The 15,814-nt window shown below is 41.0% G+C and overlaps 1 protein-coding gene across 12 annotated transcripts in view; it reads right to left on the bottom strand.

The window, feature by feature from the left end:
• NRXN3 (neurexin 3) overlaps positions 1-15,814 on the bottom strand; it is a 1,769,272-nt gene that overhangs the window by 1,622,233 nt on the left and 131,225 nt on the right. For 8 of the 12 annotated variants that reach the window (XM_043472668.1, XM_043472663.1, XM_043472670.1 and 5 more), the window contains exon 5: positions 13,496-13,507. The exons of the other annotated variants lie outside the window; for them this stretch is intronic. In XM_043472668.1, coding sequence (XP_043328603.1) covers positions 13,496-13,507 — 12 coding nt within the window. The remainder of the gene's footprint in view (positions 1-13,495; positions 13,508-15,814) is intronic. 12 annotated transcript variants of the gene reach the window in all.

The raw sequence follows: 15,814 nt of genomic DNA, 5'->3' as shown, positions 1-15,814 counted from the left end.
CTGACAACTTCAAAGACTAGGGTTGCATCAGTTCTTAGGGCAGTCAAGTAATTTAAGAGACAACCTTGCTTAGTATGGGTGTACTCTGGTATCTCCAGGATCTTCCTTGCATAGCATTATTGATGATAATCTCAGCAGCCAATGCAGGATCTGTAACAAATGCCCCTCATGCATGAAGATGACTAGGACAACTTGGTGGCATCTTAGAATCAACTTCATGGGAGGGGAAAGAAAACAGCTCTAGGAGTCAGAAGTTCTGGCCAATCCCAACAGTACTATGAACTATCAGTATAGCAACACACATAGCACCTATGCCTTCTCAGCATGTTTTGTCATTCACAAAATTACAGTAGGAAGGACTATAGGAGATTTAAGTTCCCTTTCAACTCTGAAATTATATGCTTCTAAAATTTAGGCAAGTAAATCAGCTTTTTTTTTTTAAGTATCTGACCGCTAAATGTTTTTGTTTTCTTTATCATTCAGACAGCTTTATCAACTAACATAAGGAAATCCCTATATGCAAAGAAAAGAGCAAGCACATCTACTGAAGATTTAAAGAACAATCAGGCTTTAACAGGATTACTTTTTTTTTTTTTTTCTAATATAGGAAGTTCTGAAGGAAGAGGCAATGGTTCCACTTTGCAATGGAGGTGCCCAAGGACCTCCTACTGAAAGTAAAATAGTATCAAGGGTAGGATTGGAGCTGTCCGTGGTACTGAACCAAAAGGCGTCAAGGGATTAGATCTGATAGAGTGCCTGAAGAACTATGGAAGGAGGTTCGTGAGGGAGGCTGTGATCAAGACCATCCCCAAGAAAAAGAAATGCAAAAAGGTAAAATGGTTGTCTGAGGAGGCCTTACAAATAGCTGAAAAAAGAAGAGAAGCTAAAGGCAAAAGAGAAAAGGAAAGGTATACCCATTTGAATGCAGAGTTCCAAAGAATAGCAAGGCAAGATAAAAAAAGCCTTCCTCAGGAATCAATGCAAAGAAATAGAGAAAAACAATAGACTGAGAAAGACTAGAAATATCTTCAAGAAAATTAGAGACACCAAGGAAACATTTCATGCAAAGATGAGCACAATAAAGAACAGAAATGGTATGGACCTAACAGAAGCAGAAGATATTAAGAAGATGTGGCAAGAATACACAGAAGAACTATACAAAAAAGAGCTTCATGACCCAGATAACCACTATGGTGTGATCACTCACATAGAGCCAGACATTCTGGAATGTAAAGTCAAGTGGGCCTTAGGAAGCATCACTACGAACAAATCTAGTGGAGGTGATGGAATTCCAGTTGAGCTCTTTCAAATCCTAAAAGATGATGCTGTGAAACTGCTGCACTCAATATACCAGCAAATTTGGAAAACTCAGCAGTGGCCACAAGACTGGAAAAGGTCAGTTTTTATTCCAACCCCAAAGAAAGGCAATGCCAAAGAATGCTCAAACTACCACACAATTGCACTCATCTCACACACTAGCAAAGTAATGCTCAAAATTCTCCAAGCAAGGCTTCAATAGTACATGAACCATGAACTTCCATATGTTCAAGCTGGATTTAGAAAAGGCAGAGGAACCAGAGATCTAATTGCTAACATCCGTTGGATCATTGAAAAAGCAAGAGAGTTCCAGAAAAACATCTACTTCTGCTTTATTGACTATGCTAAAAGTTTTGACTGTGTGGAACACCACAAATTTTGGAAAATTCTGAAAGAGATGGGAATACCAGACCACCTGACGTGCCTCCTGAGAAATCTGTATGCAGGACAAGAAGCAACAGTTAGAACTGGACGTGGAACAATGGACTGGCTCCAAACTGGGAAAGGAGTAGTACATCAAGGCTGTATATTGTCGCTGTGCTTATTTAACTTATGTGTAGACTACAGCATGTGAAATGCTGGGCTGGATGAAGCACAAGCTGGAATCAAGATTGCTGGGAGAAATATCAATAACCTCAGATATGCAGATGACACCACCGTTATGGTGGAAAGCTAAGAGGAACTGAAGAGACCCTTGATGAAAGTGAAAGAGGAGAGTGAAAAAGTGGGCTTAAAGCTCAACATTCAGAAAACTAAGATCATGGCATTCGGTCCCATCACTTCATGGCAAATGGATGGGGAAACAATGGAAACAGTGAGGGACTTTATTTTCTTGGGCTCCAAAATCACTGCAGATGGTGACTTCAGCCATGAAATTAAAAGACGTTTGCTCCTTGGAAGAAAAGCTATGACCAACCTAGACAGCATATTAAAAAGTAAAGACATTACTTTACCAACAAAGGTCCATCTAGTCAAAGCTATGGTTTTTCCAGTAGTCATGTATGGATGTGAGAGTTGGACTATAAAGAAAGCTGAGCACCAAAGAATTGATGCTTTTGAACTGTGGTGTTGGAGAAGACTCTTGAGAGTCCCTTGGACTGCAAGGCGATCCAACCAGTCCATCCTAAAGGAAATCAGTCTTGAATATTCATTGGAAGGACTGATGCTAAGGCTGAAACACCAATACTTTGGCCACCTGATGCAAAGAACTGACTCACTGGAAAAGACCCTGATGCTGGGAAAGATTGAAGGTGGAAGGAGAAGGGGATGACAGAGGATGAGATGGTTGGATGGCATCATCGACTCAATGGACATGAGTTTGGGTAAACTCCAGGAGTTGGTGATGAACAGGGAAGCCTGGCGTCCATGGGGTTGCAAAGAGTCAGATACAACTGAGGGATTGAACTGAACTGAACTTCTGGCACTGAACTCTGCTCAGCATTATCAGCTCAGTGATTCCTAGTGCCCGTTCAACCAACAGTGCGTCATTTCCACTCTGAGGCAGGCACTGCTATTAGCCCTGAATATGCTATATTGAACACCACAGATACTGCTCCTGATTTTGTGGAGCTTGTATTTATTCTCATGGACTACTAATTCCTTAATGTAGTCCATTTTAATTTGCACAGCACTTTTACTTGCATAATATCAATACTAACCAGAACAAACCTACCAAGTAGGCATTTTACAGGTAAAGATTAGAAGATCAAAAAGATTAATTTTTCAAAGTTCCCAGACCCTTGGTGACACTAACAAGATGTATTTATGATGATAACTAATGTTTATGATAACAAATACTTACTTATGTTACATCCAAACTCTAGCATAAGCCTTTCCTTTATCTTGTCTTAATGCCCTCCCAAGTAGGTAATATTATTGTTTCCATTTTACTTATTAGGGTATGAGGCTTAGCGAATTTATATAATTTAAGTGTCAAGCACTAACATCAGTGCTTTAATCTACCTTGTTTTCTTCGTCAGCACCCTGAATGAGGTTTCCTCACAGTCATCTCGGTGCTCTTTCTGCTCCATAGTGCTGACATTATTCACACCTGATTATTTGGTGTGTCTTAATTGCCACATGGATCAATTAGTTTAAAATTGGGAATCTCACTTCTAACAGTTTTGGCCAGTGCATCTGTAAATGCCCATTATTGGTCACTTGGGGAAATGAAGGAGCGTGTGAATGTCTCAGCAAACTACATCCGCCTGGCCAGATTAACAGCCCCAGGCAAATGGTCTACTACAGATGGATGGATGGCAGCCACTTCATACTGACAGCACGGTAAACAGGACCAAGTCCTCAGCCTTGCAGTGAGTGAGCCACAAGATCCTCAGCTGAGCCAATGATTTCCAAATAAAATACAAGTAATTCTCACCAGAAAGAATTTCTTTCACTTACATGTTCACTGTCTGGGGGGAAAAAAAAAACAAAACTATTGATAGCCAAACTCTCAGAGACATAAGATGAATGACTTCAGCTATACAGTAGAGAAATAACCACAGTGACTGTTAACCTGCTCCAAATTTCAAAGCAAATAAGACTTAAAGTTCCTAGAAATTTTCCCATCTTCTGCTGAGATCAGCTCTTCCCAGAGTGAAGCAAGCCATTATCAGAAGCATTGTTTACACACACTATATGGATACCCATTAGAGTACTTAGGTAATACAAACTGGGAGTTCTTTAACAAGACTACTGTTTTTAAAACTGCAGTTGTTTTAACATCTGTGTTATGCATTTTACCAGGAAACAATATTTTTTCTATTGAAGCTAACCCATCCAAAAAACTATTCCAAACCCAAATAGAAAGTGTAGTTTAAAAGGAATTTGGGGTGAAGGAAATCCAAAATCCTCTTTCAAAATTTAGACACATTACAGTTTTTAATTTTCGACACAGAAGGGATTTTCCCAAAGTTTTTCAGCTGAAAATTTGCTTTAATTCTAGCTATCCTCATCCAAAATGTAAATCACAAAAAAGAATTTCATGTCTAATAAATTTGGGTAACTTTGAAAAATACATTTCCTTTCATAGAGATTCAAATTTTGAATTGTCATAACAAAGACTCTGAGAAGTCCTAAAGTAAAAAACCTGCTTAACTTTGTTTTAAACCTGTGTTTTGAGAATTTATTTTTCCCATACCTTTTTTTTTTTTCTTGAAACACCATTGGCATTTCTCAAAATTCTTCTGGCAAATGGCAATCTGGACAAACACACTATATAATATCAAGATTTTGAAAGAACAAAATTTCCCCCAATTCACACACACTTGGGTTTTCCTTGGGGCTATTTTGAAATCAGGTGATTAGTTTTGAAGAAATACAACATTTTAAAACATCTCTAGTTCCTTCAGACTTAAACAGTAAGCAAATGGTTAGTATTGACTGAGTTCCACAGTTCTCCAACCAACTGTATAGAATGCTAGTCACTATAGATATATTCTTTCTTGGGTGGCTCAGTGGAAAAGAATCTGCCTGCTAACGCAGGAGATGCAGGTTTGATCCCTGGTTTGAGAAGTTCCCTTGGAGAAGGAAATAGCAACCCACTCCAATATTCCTCCCTGAAAAATCCCATGGACAGAGGAGCCTGGTGGGCTACAGTCATCCACAGGGTTGCAAAAGAGTCCAGCAAAATTCAGTGACTAAAAAACAACATAGACATATTAGACTATGAAACTCACATTATCAGTTCATGCTCAGAGATGTCACCAGTAATTCAAGAATGCGTGTTTTCAATGAATATGTTAAGCTACTCGCTGATTCTTAGCAACAAGCAGCAACTGGTCACAGTAATACATTAAATTCAGTTCAAATGTTTCAAGAAAATGGGCTGAGAGATTTTCCGACCTTTGACACACCTTTCACTTTGGGGAGAAGAGTAACACACCCACACACACAAGCACTAGTATTTGAGGATTGAGATTTATTTTTGGATAGTACCAAGCCAAAGTACTGACTCGCATTTCAATAATGGATCTGCCGGCATTTGCAAGAAACAGTCATTAGCTTATCTTTAAGTAAATATTTTGATTGTCAGACAGCTCATTGCAAACAAGGTTCTTTTCCAAACACTCGCTCCTGATGCATCCAAGCCCGCTTGCACATCATTCATTCAGGAATCTGCATCTGTGCTAAAATATAAAACCATCCTAAGGAAGTCCAAGGACAGACGAAAAGCATGTCTTGCAGGCTTTTCACTTGAAAGGGCTCCCGAGCTTGTGGGGCCTGGCCCTCTTTCAGTTCTCTGTTCTTTGCTATGCCACATTACCATAAAGCTGAGGAAATGAGCTATTACACACCATCATCCCTCCTAATGGCTATCACAGAAAATCACACACTCACAAAACAGCATTAATTGTCAGAATTAGCAACCATTTAAAAGGCAGCTGTTCTTTCACTCTTAAACGGGCTCCGAATTTCGGATCTCTCTCCCTGTGTTGGCTGCTGTCACACGCTTACACATGCACACATACACAGGCGCACACAATGGATTCTGAGACAAATGAATTTTTTAAATGCCCTATATTCAAAGGATCCAAGAAAATATTGTTTACTCAGTGACATTTTCCACACCAGTGCTTGCCATCATTGGTCCGACTGGCTGGAAAGCTTCCAGCCTGTTCCAGCCTGCACGGAAGCTCTTGTCACAGCTCCAGGTAAAAGGACTTGTTCTGTGCAGCGTGGGGGGAAGAAAAAAGAGCAGTATCTCTTTAAGAGTCAACAGTAAATTAACTTGCCCAAAAGAGTGAAATAATTAGCAGTTAGTAGCTTATTAAAAGGGTGGCAAAGGCCAAGCTGCCATCTGGGATCTCCAGTTTCTTGTGATTGTTATTATGTCAGGATGGGCAAGTTGCATTAGCTTTCATGTCACCGCGCCTGCCCTTACTTTATATGTAAATTTTAATGAAAGATGTGGCACTTCTAAAAATCAGACGTCCATCAAAAAGTGCTATTACTCTGGCTTTTTACAAAGCATATGGTCTTTTTTACCTCTGCGGTTCTATTCACCACTAAATGCCTTAGGAAAAAAAGAGGAAAACCCCAATGATATCAATTAGATATTCTCTTTGTGCAGAGGAAACCTGCGTATCATCAAAAACAGGGCAAAGCTCCACCTCACCAGAGGGCAACGTTTCTGCCTTTATTTACACACAGGGAAAGCCACAATGCCTCCTTGTCTTGCAAGGTTAATCCTTGTTAATGGAAATTAAAGCAACCTGAAGACTGCCTGCTGATTACTACATGGATACACAGTTTTAAAGGGAGTAAGGAGAATAAAATTTATTCATTAAAAATAAGTGATATACACCTGAAAAACTCCATGGAAAGAGGCGCCTGGTGGACTACAGTCCACAGGGTTGCAGAGTCAGAGCACATGTTGAAGTGATAATGTTTGGTACATGTTGGGTTAAATAAACTATATCATTAAAATTTAAAAAAAAATAAGTGATATAAAGTGGTAGGACAGAAACTTATGGGATGATGTACACATCGTATATCTCAGTCGAGACAGTATTTATATGGGTACATATATATGTGTGTGTGTCAAAAATACTTAAGCTGTATGCTTAAGAGCATGGACTTGATGTGTTTATTTACAGTATGTATTCTATCATCCAATAAAGATAAATAAATAAATGAAAAATGCCAACTTTTTCATATACAAAGGAAGTTCTCTTTTCTCACTCTGAGAAGTTAAAAGGCGGATGAGTCAACTCAGTTGTTACCTGACAGTTTCCCTTTAAGATAAACAAAATTATTTTAAGACTACATATATAACACACTGAAAACAGAGTTTATTGAAGGCTTTAGAAGGAGAGGTGGTTGCTACACTTGAAAACCATTTTCTAACTCTGTTGTCTATTAGCAAGATATCAGAGGGCAGGGCCCATATTTCCCTGGTCAGCCTTATGTATTTAATAGCTAGCAATTTACCTGGCCCATTGTTGGCACTCTATCTATCTTTGTGGAATGCTGACTAACCACTGCTTTTCAAATGTTAAAGTAGACAATCTGCTAAATTCAGATGCATATAACACTGGAATAAATTATTTTTAGTACTCTACAAATGAAAGCTGTGTATAATAAACCTATTAGTAAATATTTGGGTCAATTGTACTTACACCCGGATGTACATACACTGCCCTGAACACCTGAAAAATAGACCACAGCATATACAAGCCTAAGCACATAAGGAAATGCTTGAATTCTTTATAAATGAGATGAGTCATAAAGATAATAAATTTTAAAAAACATCCTGTAGATATGATCAAAGTTAGGCTTATAGGTCTGTATGTGTATACACACAGATTTTCAGTTGAAAATTCTATGCCATCTAAGATTAACCAACTTGCCTTGATAAGCAAAACTCTATACAAGAATGTAGATAACCATTCATCTTTGAGGAGAAAGTGTTTTATGATATATACACAGATACAAAATCTATGCATAAGCACTAAATCCAAATTGATAATTGAGAAGGAAGAAATAGAAATGTTGATTAGAAATCTGAGAAACATTTTCCTTTACATGTAATGCCAATTGGAGTAGAATTGAAGCATTTCATTAATCCACTGTACAGTTTATTAATAAATATGTTCACGTTTATCCATTTTAAAAAATGCTCCAAGTAACAACTGCTCTTAAAAAATTCTTCAGTGTCCAATGAAAATTTCTAAACATGGAAGGAGGGAAAAAGCCCTCTTCATATTTTAAAGTACCATTTTAGACATTACTGTCAAAAACACAGAGTTGCTAAAATCAGGCAATTTTACTTCTTGTATTTAAAATAAATCTATTTTTCCCCCTGAAGACTTTCAAAACATTAGAAGAAGAAGAAAAAAAAAAAACATGAAAAGCAAGCTTCTTTTAAAAACAAAGTGATGTTATTCATTGTCAAGAGGACAAATCAGTGGTGGATGAGAAACAGACGAGGCAAGAGATGGAAGTATAATATTGCCCCTATTTTATTATAATTAGATATTTATAGAGCACAGATGAGTTTATTTTCATAATTAGTAGCTGGCATTGCATTTACCAATTTGCATAAACAGTTGGCTATCAACACAATAACTTACTTGCAGGGCTCTTGAGCCCTAGCAGGAACAAGAAGGGCCTCAGCTCCTGAAATCAGCTTTTTAAATGTTATTAAGAGCAAAATATAATCTACATGAAATCATGTTCAAGTTCACGTAGCTTGATTATCTTTTTCCAGTCTGGCCAGTTTTGATTAGTTCAGCATTAAAAAGCCAATGATCAAATCTACAGGGAAAAATACTTCAGTGAATAAACTGGAAGGGGGTCTCTAAATTCTGATGGATTAAAGTAAATCTTAGGGTCAACATCACCTAGTTTAGTAGATAAGAAGCTCTGTAGATAAAGAGGAAAAAGGAATAAAATACCCTATAGTCACTCTTACTATTTACAAATTGTGCTGGTTCTTGGCAATTGCTGAAGGTGTCAGTGACATACTTTTCTTGGCCATTCTTGGCCTTCTCCACACCCTCCCCACCCACGCCCACACCACTCTATAAAACCAACTTCCCCCCAAAATGGATCAGGCTCCCTGGCAGCAGTGTTAAGGGCAGGATTTATTCCTGGTGCCCTGACCACTGCTATGGGCTGAGAGAAAACTAATCAAGCACGCTGGCCAGACACCTCCCACAACTGACGTTCAGGAAAAAACGTTGGAGGGGTATTTTACTTCTCTTTTCCCCTCATGTCAAAGGTCAAAACCAAGTCAAAGGTCAAATCCTTTGGCGCATGTGGATGTATGTGTGTATGCATACACCCATCTATACACAGAGAGAGAGAAAGACGCCACGAGCTGACGTTTTTATAAAATCTGCTCTCGCTTATCCTGAGGCTCCGGTGACAGTGGGCACGCATTCCTGCAGAGCAGCAATCGGCTGGAGCAGAATAAAGACTGACAGGATTTGTGCTTTTCAATTTGCCACAATCCCCACCACTCCCTCCTGTTCACCTTACACTAGGACTTTCCTTACCATACGATCTGCTCTTTGATAATACCTGTCAAGCCCCTGTAAGCATTTGAATCTACTACACCTATTCCAAGTTCAGTTTCAAGGGAAAGTGTTTGGCAATCTAACCCAGGATAGGCAATCCCCAAACTAAAAAGTAAAGAGGGATAGAGGCTAAAACACACTCTAAACATTTAAACAAAGGCAGTCAAAATCAAGTCCAAAAAGGTGACCAAGGTTGCTGAAGAACTTCCATCAGCTAGTTCTAGTTAAAGTCACATTTGCTTTCAGCCCAGTGCAGCCCAGGGGCCTCCTGCATGTGGCGAGTACTGTTGGCATAAACATCCTGCTCCGTTTTGTAGATTTAACTTCACAATTCTTTCCACTACACGTTCACTGCTTCATCACTCAGCTTTAAAACCATGACACAATCTGAGGCATTCTTTTCTCTGAGAAACTCCTGAGAAAAAGTCCAAAGACCTCTCCCACATTGATTCTGATGTCCTTTGCACACACAGAGCCGAGGCCTGGCATCACTATGACCCGCCGGGCCCCTTCGCTCTCTTGGTGGGGTAAGAGGGTAATGGAAAGGGCCATGGCTCTGTCCACAGTTCTGGACACAGTACTGAGCTGTCTGCAGCATGGGTACAAAATTCTTTCAGGATGGGATAACTGACACACAGGAAGTCTGACTCAGGGCAGGTACTTTGTAACAGAAACACAAAGTCTGGAGGACCTCGGAAGCTTGAGCTTTAAAGGGAGAGAAGGGAGAGAAGGGTGATCCGAGGCCATTCAGGAAAGAGACCAGAGCTTGAGTGAAAGCCTGAGGCTGGAAACCATAGTGTGGATTCAGGCAGAGTGAGCTGTTGACTTTAGGAGACCGGGGGCCTGGCGGGGGTGGGAGTGCAGAGCAGGCTATGTTATTGCAGAAAATAAAGCTGGGAAGGCACGTTGACAATTATACAACAAGAATCCACCAAAAGCTTCTGAGCAGATGAGCTACATGATCCGATTTAATTTTAATTTTGCTTTATTTTCACTTTTAGGAAGATGACTGACAGCAGGATAACAGGGATTAGAGATTTTGAGTCTGTTCACAGTATAACCTCCTAGGCTGGACCCATCTGGACATTAAAAAATGAATATGTTTGTCTTCAACATACTTGCGATCTAGTTAAATGGAGGAGCCCAATTTCCAAATAAGTTTAGTATAAGATATCAGAGAGATATGTGGAAGGAGAGCTCATATCTAAACAGAGCTTAGCAAATCTAAGTATACAGAACAGTCGTAACATCAACTAGAAATAAAATCTACGTGTGATTTCAATGAGCAGAAACAGGAGAGGAGGAGCTCTTATAGAAGAGAGGAAAAAATAAATAAAACTAAGAGACAAGGAAAGGTCCAGTATGATTACTTGGTTCACTATATCTGGCAACAATTTTGCATCAAAGATTAGCAGGTTAAAGGTAAACAAGGCCATATTAGGGACGGCTTTGAAAGTGAGAGAGTTAATCCTGAACTCCATATGGAGGACAGCAGAACTTAAGCAGTTCTCAGTTACTGGACACACTGGGGGAGAACAAAGATTAATTAGGTTAGGGCAACAATCCAATAAGGGCTAACTGGGAACCGAACTAGTGTGTCAAATAGAGATGCAAGAGACATTCTAAAAAAGAATCTCAACAAGCTCTCTTAACATCAGCTGAAAATAGGAAAGTTCAAGAAGGAAAAAAAAGCAATTGCTGATTTCAAGCCCAGGTGATAAGGAAGATGGGGAAACCATTAACAAAATTAGGGAATCTGGTTTGTGGCCAGATGGTGCCAAGGTTGACTTGAAATATTGAGGTGACAGAACATTTCTGTGGACGTATGTTATGGAGAATGAACACAAAGTAGCCAGTTGGAACATAAGCCAGGTTGGTGCCAGGGAGGTAGTTGAGAGGCAAGTCTGTGGAGGTCATCCTTGGATCAAAACGAAGCCATATAAAGCAGTGGCTAGGTACTCAGATTCTGAGTTTCATTGCCACTTACAGCCATCTGACTTAAGTTATTTAGTTCTCTGAGCCTTGTTCTACTTGCCCATATAGCTAGGATAACCATCATCTACCTCATAAGACAGTTGCAAGGATTTACGGTGGCAAGGTGTCTAAAGCTCGTGGCACAATGGCTGGCACACAGGAAATGATCAGTGCTAGCAGCAGGGGCCAGAGAAAGATCAGTTCAATTCAGTCACTCAGTCGTGTCCGACTCTTTGCAACCTCATGGACTGCAGCACACCAGGCCTCCCTGTCCATCACCAACTCCCGGAGCTTACTCAAACTCATGTCCATTGAGTCGGTGATGCCATCCAACCATCTCATCCTCTGTCATCCCCTTCTCCTCCCGCCTTCAATCCATGTGCAATATCCATGTGCAAAATCTAAAAACACTAAAGACATCTGTCTCATGGGATATTTTAGGGCAGTATTCCCCAACCTCCTGGGCACCAGGGGCAGGTTTCATGGAAGACAATGCTTCCACAGACTGCGCGGGGGTGGAGTGGGGGGATGGTTTGGGATAATCCAAGTGCATTACATTTATCTTGCACTTAATTTCTATTATTATTACATCAGCTCTGCCTTAGATCATCAGGCATTCGGTCCCGGAGGTTGGGGACCCCTGTTTTAGGTGGTTAGGGAAAGAAAAGGAGAGAGGTGCAGGGGCTGGGGGAGACAGCTGACCCTAATGTACTCTCCTAGAGGCCAGTGGGAGGAGGGGCGGGTGACACAGGGCTAGCTTCACAAAGGTTGTGTCCCGGGCACAGAGAGGTCACTTTGCCTGTGCAGAGATCACTAGAAGCCTCTGGCTGAGCATAGTGAGTAGAGGAGCGGAGGGGGTGGCTAGATATACCCTTTCACTCGTTATTCCTCTTCCTTGTCCCCCTTTTCCACCTCCTTAAGCTCAAAAGAGGGTAAGGTTCCCCAGAGCAGATTTCTGAGACTAAATCCACCTGTGATTAGCAGAAAAGAAATAGGCAATCAACCAACCCCAAAACAAAAGGACTGAACTGCTTCCAAGGTAACCGTACATAACTTTTAAAAAAATCCAGAGAGGCATGAAATTCAAATGAGAGATGGCCAGTTCACAGACGAGTCATCAAATTAACATTTTCAGTATCTTGTCAGCCCCATCTTTCTGCAACATCCTCACGCTGGAACTCACATTCCCTACTTCTGTTATTTGCCAATCTCTACAGGAAGCAGCGGCGCATGCCTGCAGAGAGATAGGGGCTAGAGAGTCAAGAAGGGAAAGAGGAGAACTGAATGCAAATACATATTTATAATTTATCAATTAGCCTCTCCCTTCAGTTCTGAGCAGCTAATCCAATTTGAGCTGGTGAGCTGGGTTCTCTGGACTCAGGTCTCTGACAGCTTTGATTAGGAATGGACGAGTGAACTGTGGTACCCAAAGGTGTGAAGCAGTGAAAGGCATGTCAGAGCATCGGAGCAAGTACACCGACTCAGCACACTTCCCTTTCCCAGCTCACCCCGCAAAAAGTGGACTTGCTAAGTAAAAATCCAGTGTTGTCTCTCCACTTTCTCCTCATGACGTCATGGATTATCACTGGATCCACTGTCAATGGATTCCTGTGTTCTTCCACACCCCTAGTCCCACCATTCTTAGCTCATCACACCCAGTCAGAAAACTTTTATTCCCCCCAAAATACAGGAGATAAAAGAGCCACAGATATTCCCCAAATTTCAAATTTTACACGCTCTCCAGTCATTCACCAATTCTCTCCCCATTCTCATCTATCACCCTGAATTCAGTTATTCCCAGGTCATGGAAACATTGGCAGGTCATTTCGCATCTTCCCTGTGCCCTCAATACATTTACTGGCGGGATCTTAGAATACTCTGAGTTAAGAAAATATATCTTCCCCACAGTACACAAGCAGAAGCAGATAGAAACAGCACACCATAATGGGACGGCTCATTCTGGATTTAGAGGAAGGCAGGCCAGCTCAGAGCAATCCCCAACCATCAATCATGAAATACTTTGAAGGAAAAGGAGAGCCCTGGATTTTTTTTTTTGTAGTTGTTGTTAAAAACACCATTATAATCTGGACTGTATTCATCAGAATCAACAATTTCCCGTGGATGTATGAATATTTCAGAAGGCAAATTGATAGTTACAATGATAAAAACAAAATGATCTCTACCTTTACTTCTACCTAGAGAAATGAAGGTCCAATTAAGTAGAGGAAGCATGGTGTCCACCACGGAGGCGGCAAGAGAGAAAGAGAGAGCAGGGAGAGTAAAACATCAGACACACAAAGAAATGTAACACATACAACAAAACCCACCACAGCAATGGCCCCAGCAGTACAACCTTGAGAAGGCAGCACAAGACAAATGCACGAGGTGAAGCTTAAACAGTGTGACCAACACGTGTTTAAGCTTTTTCCCATTAGCCTCCTCTCAGTCCCATCCTCAGGAGCATGACCAAGTCTGCATGCAAAAGCACTGCATAGCCTCATGTGTGTGAAATCGTACGCACTTAACCAAAGTAAAATTGCTTAGGCATAGTTTCAGAGAAGCGAAGTTCTCCTGTATTTTCTCAACGTTAATATGCGTCATGAGGATCCAGAGTGTAAAGCACATGTTCAGGTGGTACACACACAACATTATTTCCACATATATCTACAGGGATCAAAAACAAATTCCGGAGATTCAGCGAGAACCAGACAGAAATCTTTTTCTTCCACGTTGAAGGAATAAGGAAAAGGAAGGGAGTGCTGGCTTTTTATGTAATCATCACAAGGGCAAGAACAGACAAGGGGTGGGAAATGGAAAAGAATGAGAGGGGAAGGGATGGGGTCAAAGGACCTTCTTTAAAAAATTAAACTGAAAACTTGCACCTTAAAATCTTAGTGGCACTGACCACCCGGAAGAATTCCGCATCCTTTCTTGAAAACCTCTCTAAAGAGGGATTTACAATACCCGTGTTTGTCATTATGTCATTGCCTAAAGACTCTTTTTCTAGAAGTTTCCTGACTTATCCCTGCCCCCAGAGCACACGTCCATGGGTGTGTCTGAATTCTCTACTCCTATATGCTTCAGTGCTGGGCAAGAAGTTGAATAGTAGGTGGAAAAGTGGGGAAGGTACACAATAGAGGTTCTCCAGATACTTTTCACACCAGGGTTGGAATTTAGCCCTCCAAAATGCCTGTGCTGCATCAGTGGGTTGAAATAAATCAAGATTAAAGAGGTCACCACCAGCCTATCTCATCGACCTAGACTCTATGCTATGACATCCATCGTATGAATACCCTCAGACCTCCAAGCCACTAGAAAAGTTAGAACTCTTAAAGGGCGGGTGGGAGGATGAGATGAGAAAATGTAGAAGCATCTTCTCATCAGGACTCTGAGGACCTGCTTTTTCAGGTGCAACTTGTTATCAAAGTGGGCCACCGAATTCTAGCATTCACAAAGCTTGGGTCATCGCACTCTGTAGAGATATGCGTAACTCTCTGAAAGTATCCGGATATACTAGGTCGACATAAAGAGCGCTCCTTGCTCATACTCACCTCATGGTAACCTGCTGTAGGGAGACAGCTTCCCTCACTCACCTACGAGAATGGAGAGGCTTCACCCCAGCCTCTTGCAGGGCTCCATCTAATGCTGGAGAATTCACCTGACCCCTCTAGCTCTGTTCCCTGACATCTGCTCTATACAAGATCTTGTCTTCACTCTAATGTCCAGTGTCCACGTCACGGGTCGTGGCTCAGGTCTAGAGGATACAGTTTTATTGGGAAAGTGTGCCTCCTCCTGTCCTGCCTTATCAAGTCAGAAATGCCCTCAATTGCCCACCTCCACAGCTACCTGGACAAAACTTCTCTCAGACCTGGGTGGTTCCTTGATCTGATCATGTACTCCTCTTTATGGCCACACTGTCTGATGAATCCTGTGTAAGAAAATGGGGGTGTCGGGGAGGGGGCATTTGCCCTTCAGTGCTGCCCCACCCCCCTCAAAAGATCAAGAAAAACAGCAGAACATGGAAATACACCTCCTTCCCTTCTCTCTGGTCCTTGAACAAAGGCTCTGAGTCCCGTGTGTATTTTGAAAAGAAACAGACAAGAGAAATTAAAGTACAGCCTTTCGGTGTCAGGGCCAGGCCAGGTAGACCAATCTTGCAATCACCCCAAAACGCAGGAGAAGCACAATAGCAGCAATTGAATAGTGACGAAAAAGACAATTTGAAGTAGGCTCAGTTCTTGAATCCTGATTTAGGCTGATAATATGGAACATTTTTATTTAGGAGGAAAAGGCTTCATTCACAACCCACCCTGTGCTTAGCTGAGCTGAATTTCCTGCACAGTTCATTCCCTGCATAATTGAATATTTTAGGTTGCAGATGCGGAATTTACAGATCTTTATATGCAGTTTTCTTCAGGGTGTATAATGAGTTAGAACCCTGCCATCAGGACATTAGCATGTTCTTTCAGTGGTTTTTGCTTTTATACAAAACTGAAAACAGT

Source organism: Cervus canadensis, chromosome 6 (assembly GCF_019320065.1).
Source record: "Cervus canadensis isolate Bull #8, Minnesota chromosome 6, ASM1932006v1, whole genome shotgun sequence".
NCBI classification, from domain to species: Eukaryota; Metazoa; Chordata; class Mammalia; order Artiodactyla; family Cervidae; genus Cervus; species Cervus canadensis.
The sequence above is the reverse complement of the archived record's forward strand: the minus strand, read 5'-3'. Positions and strand labels throughout refer to the sequence as shown.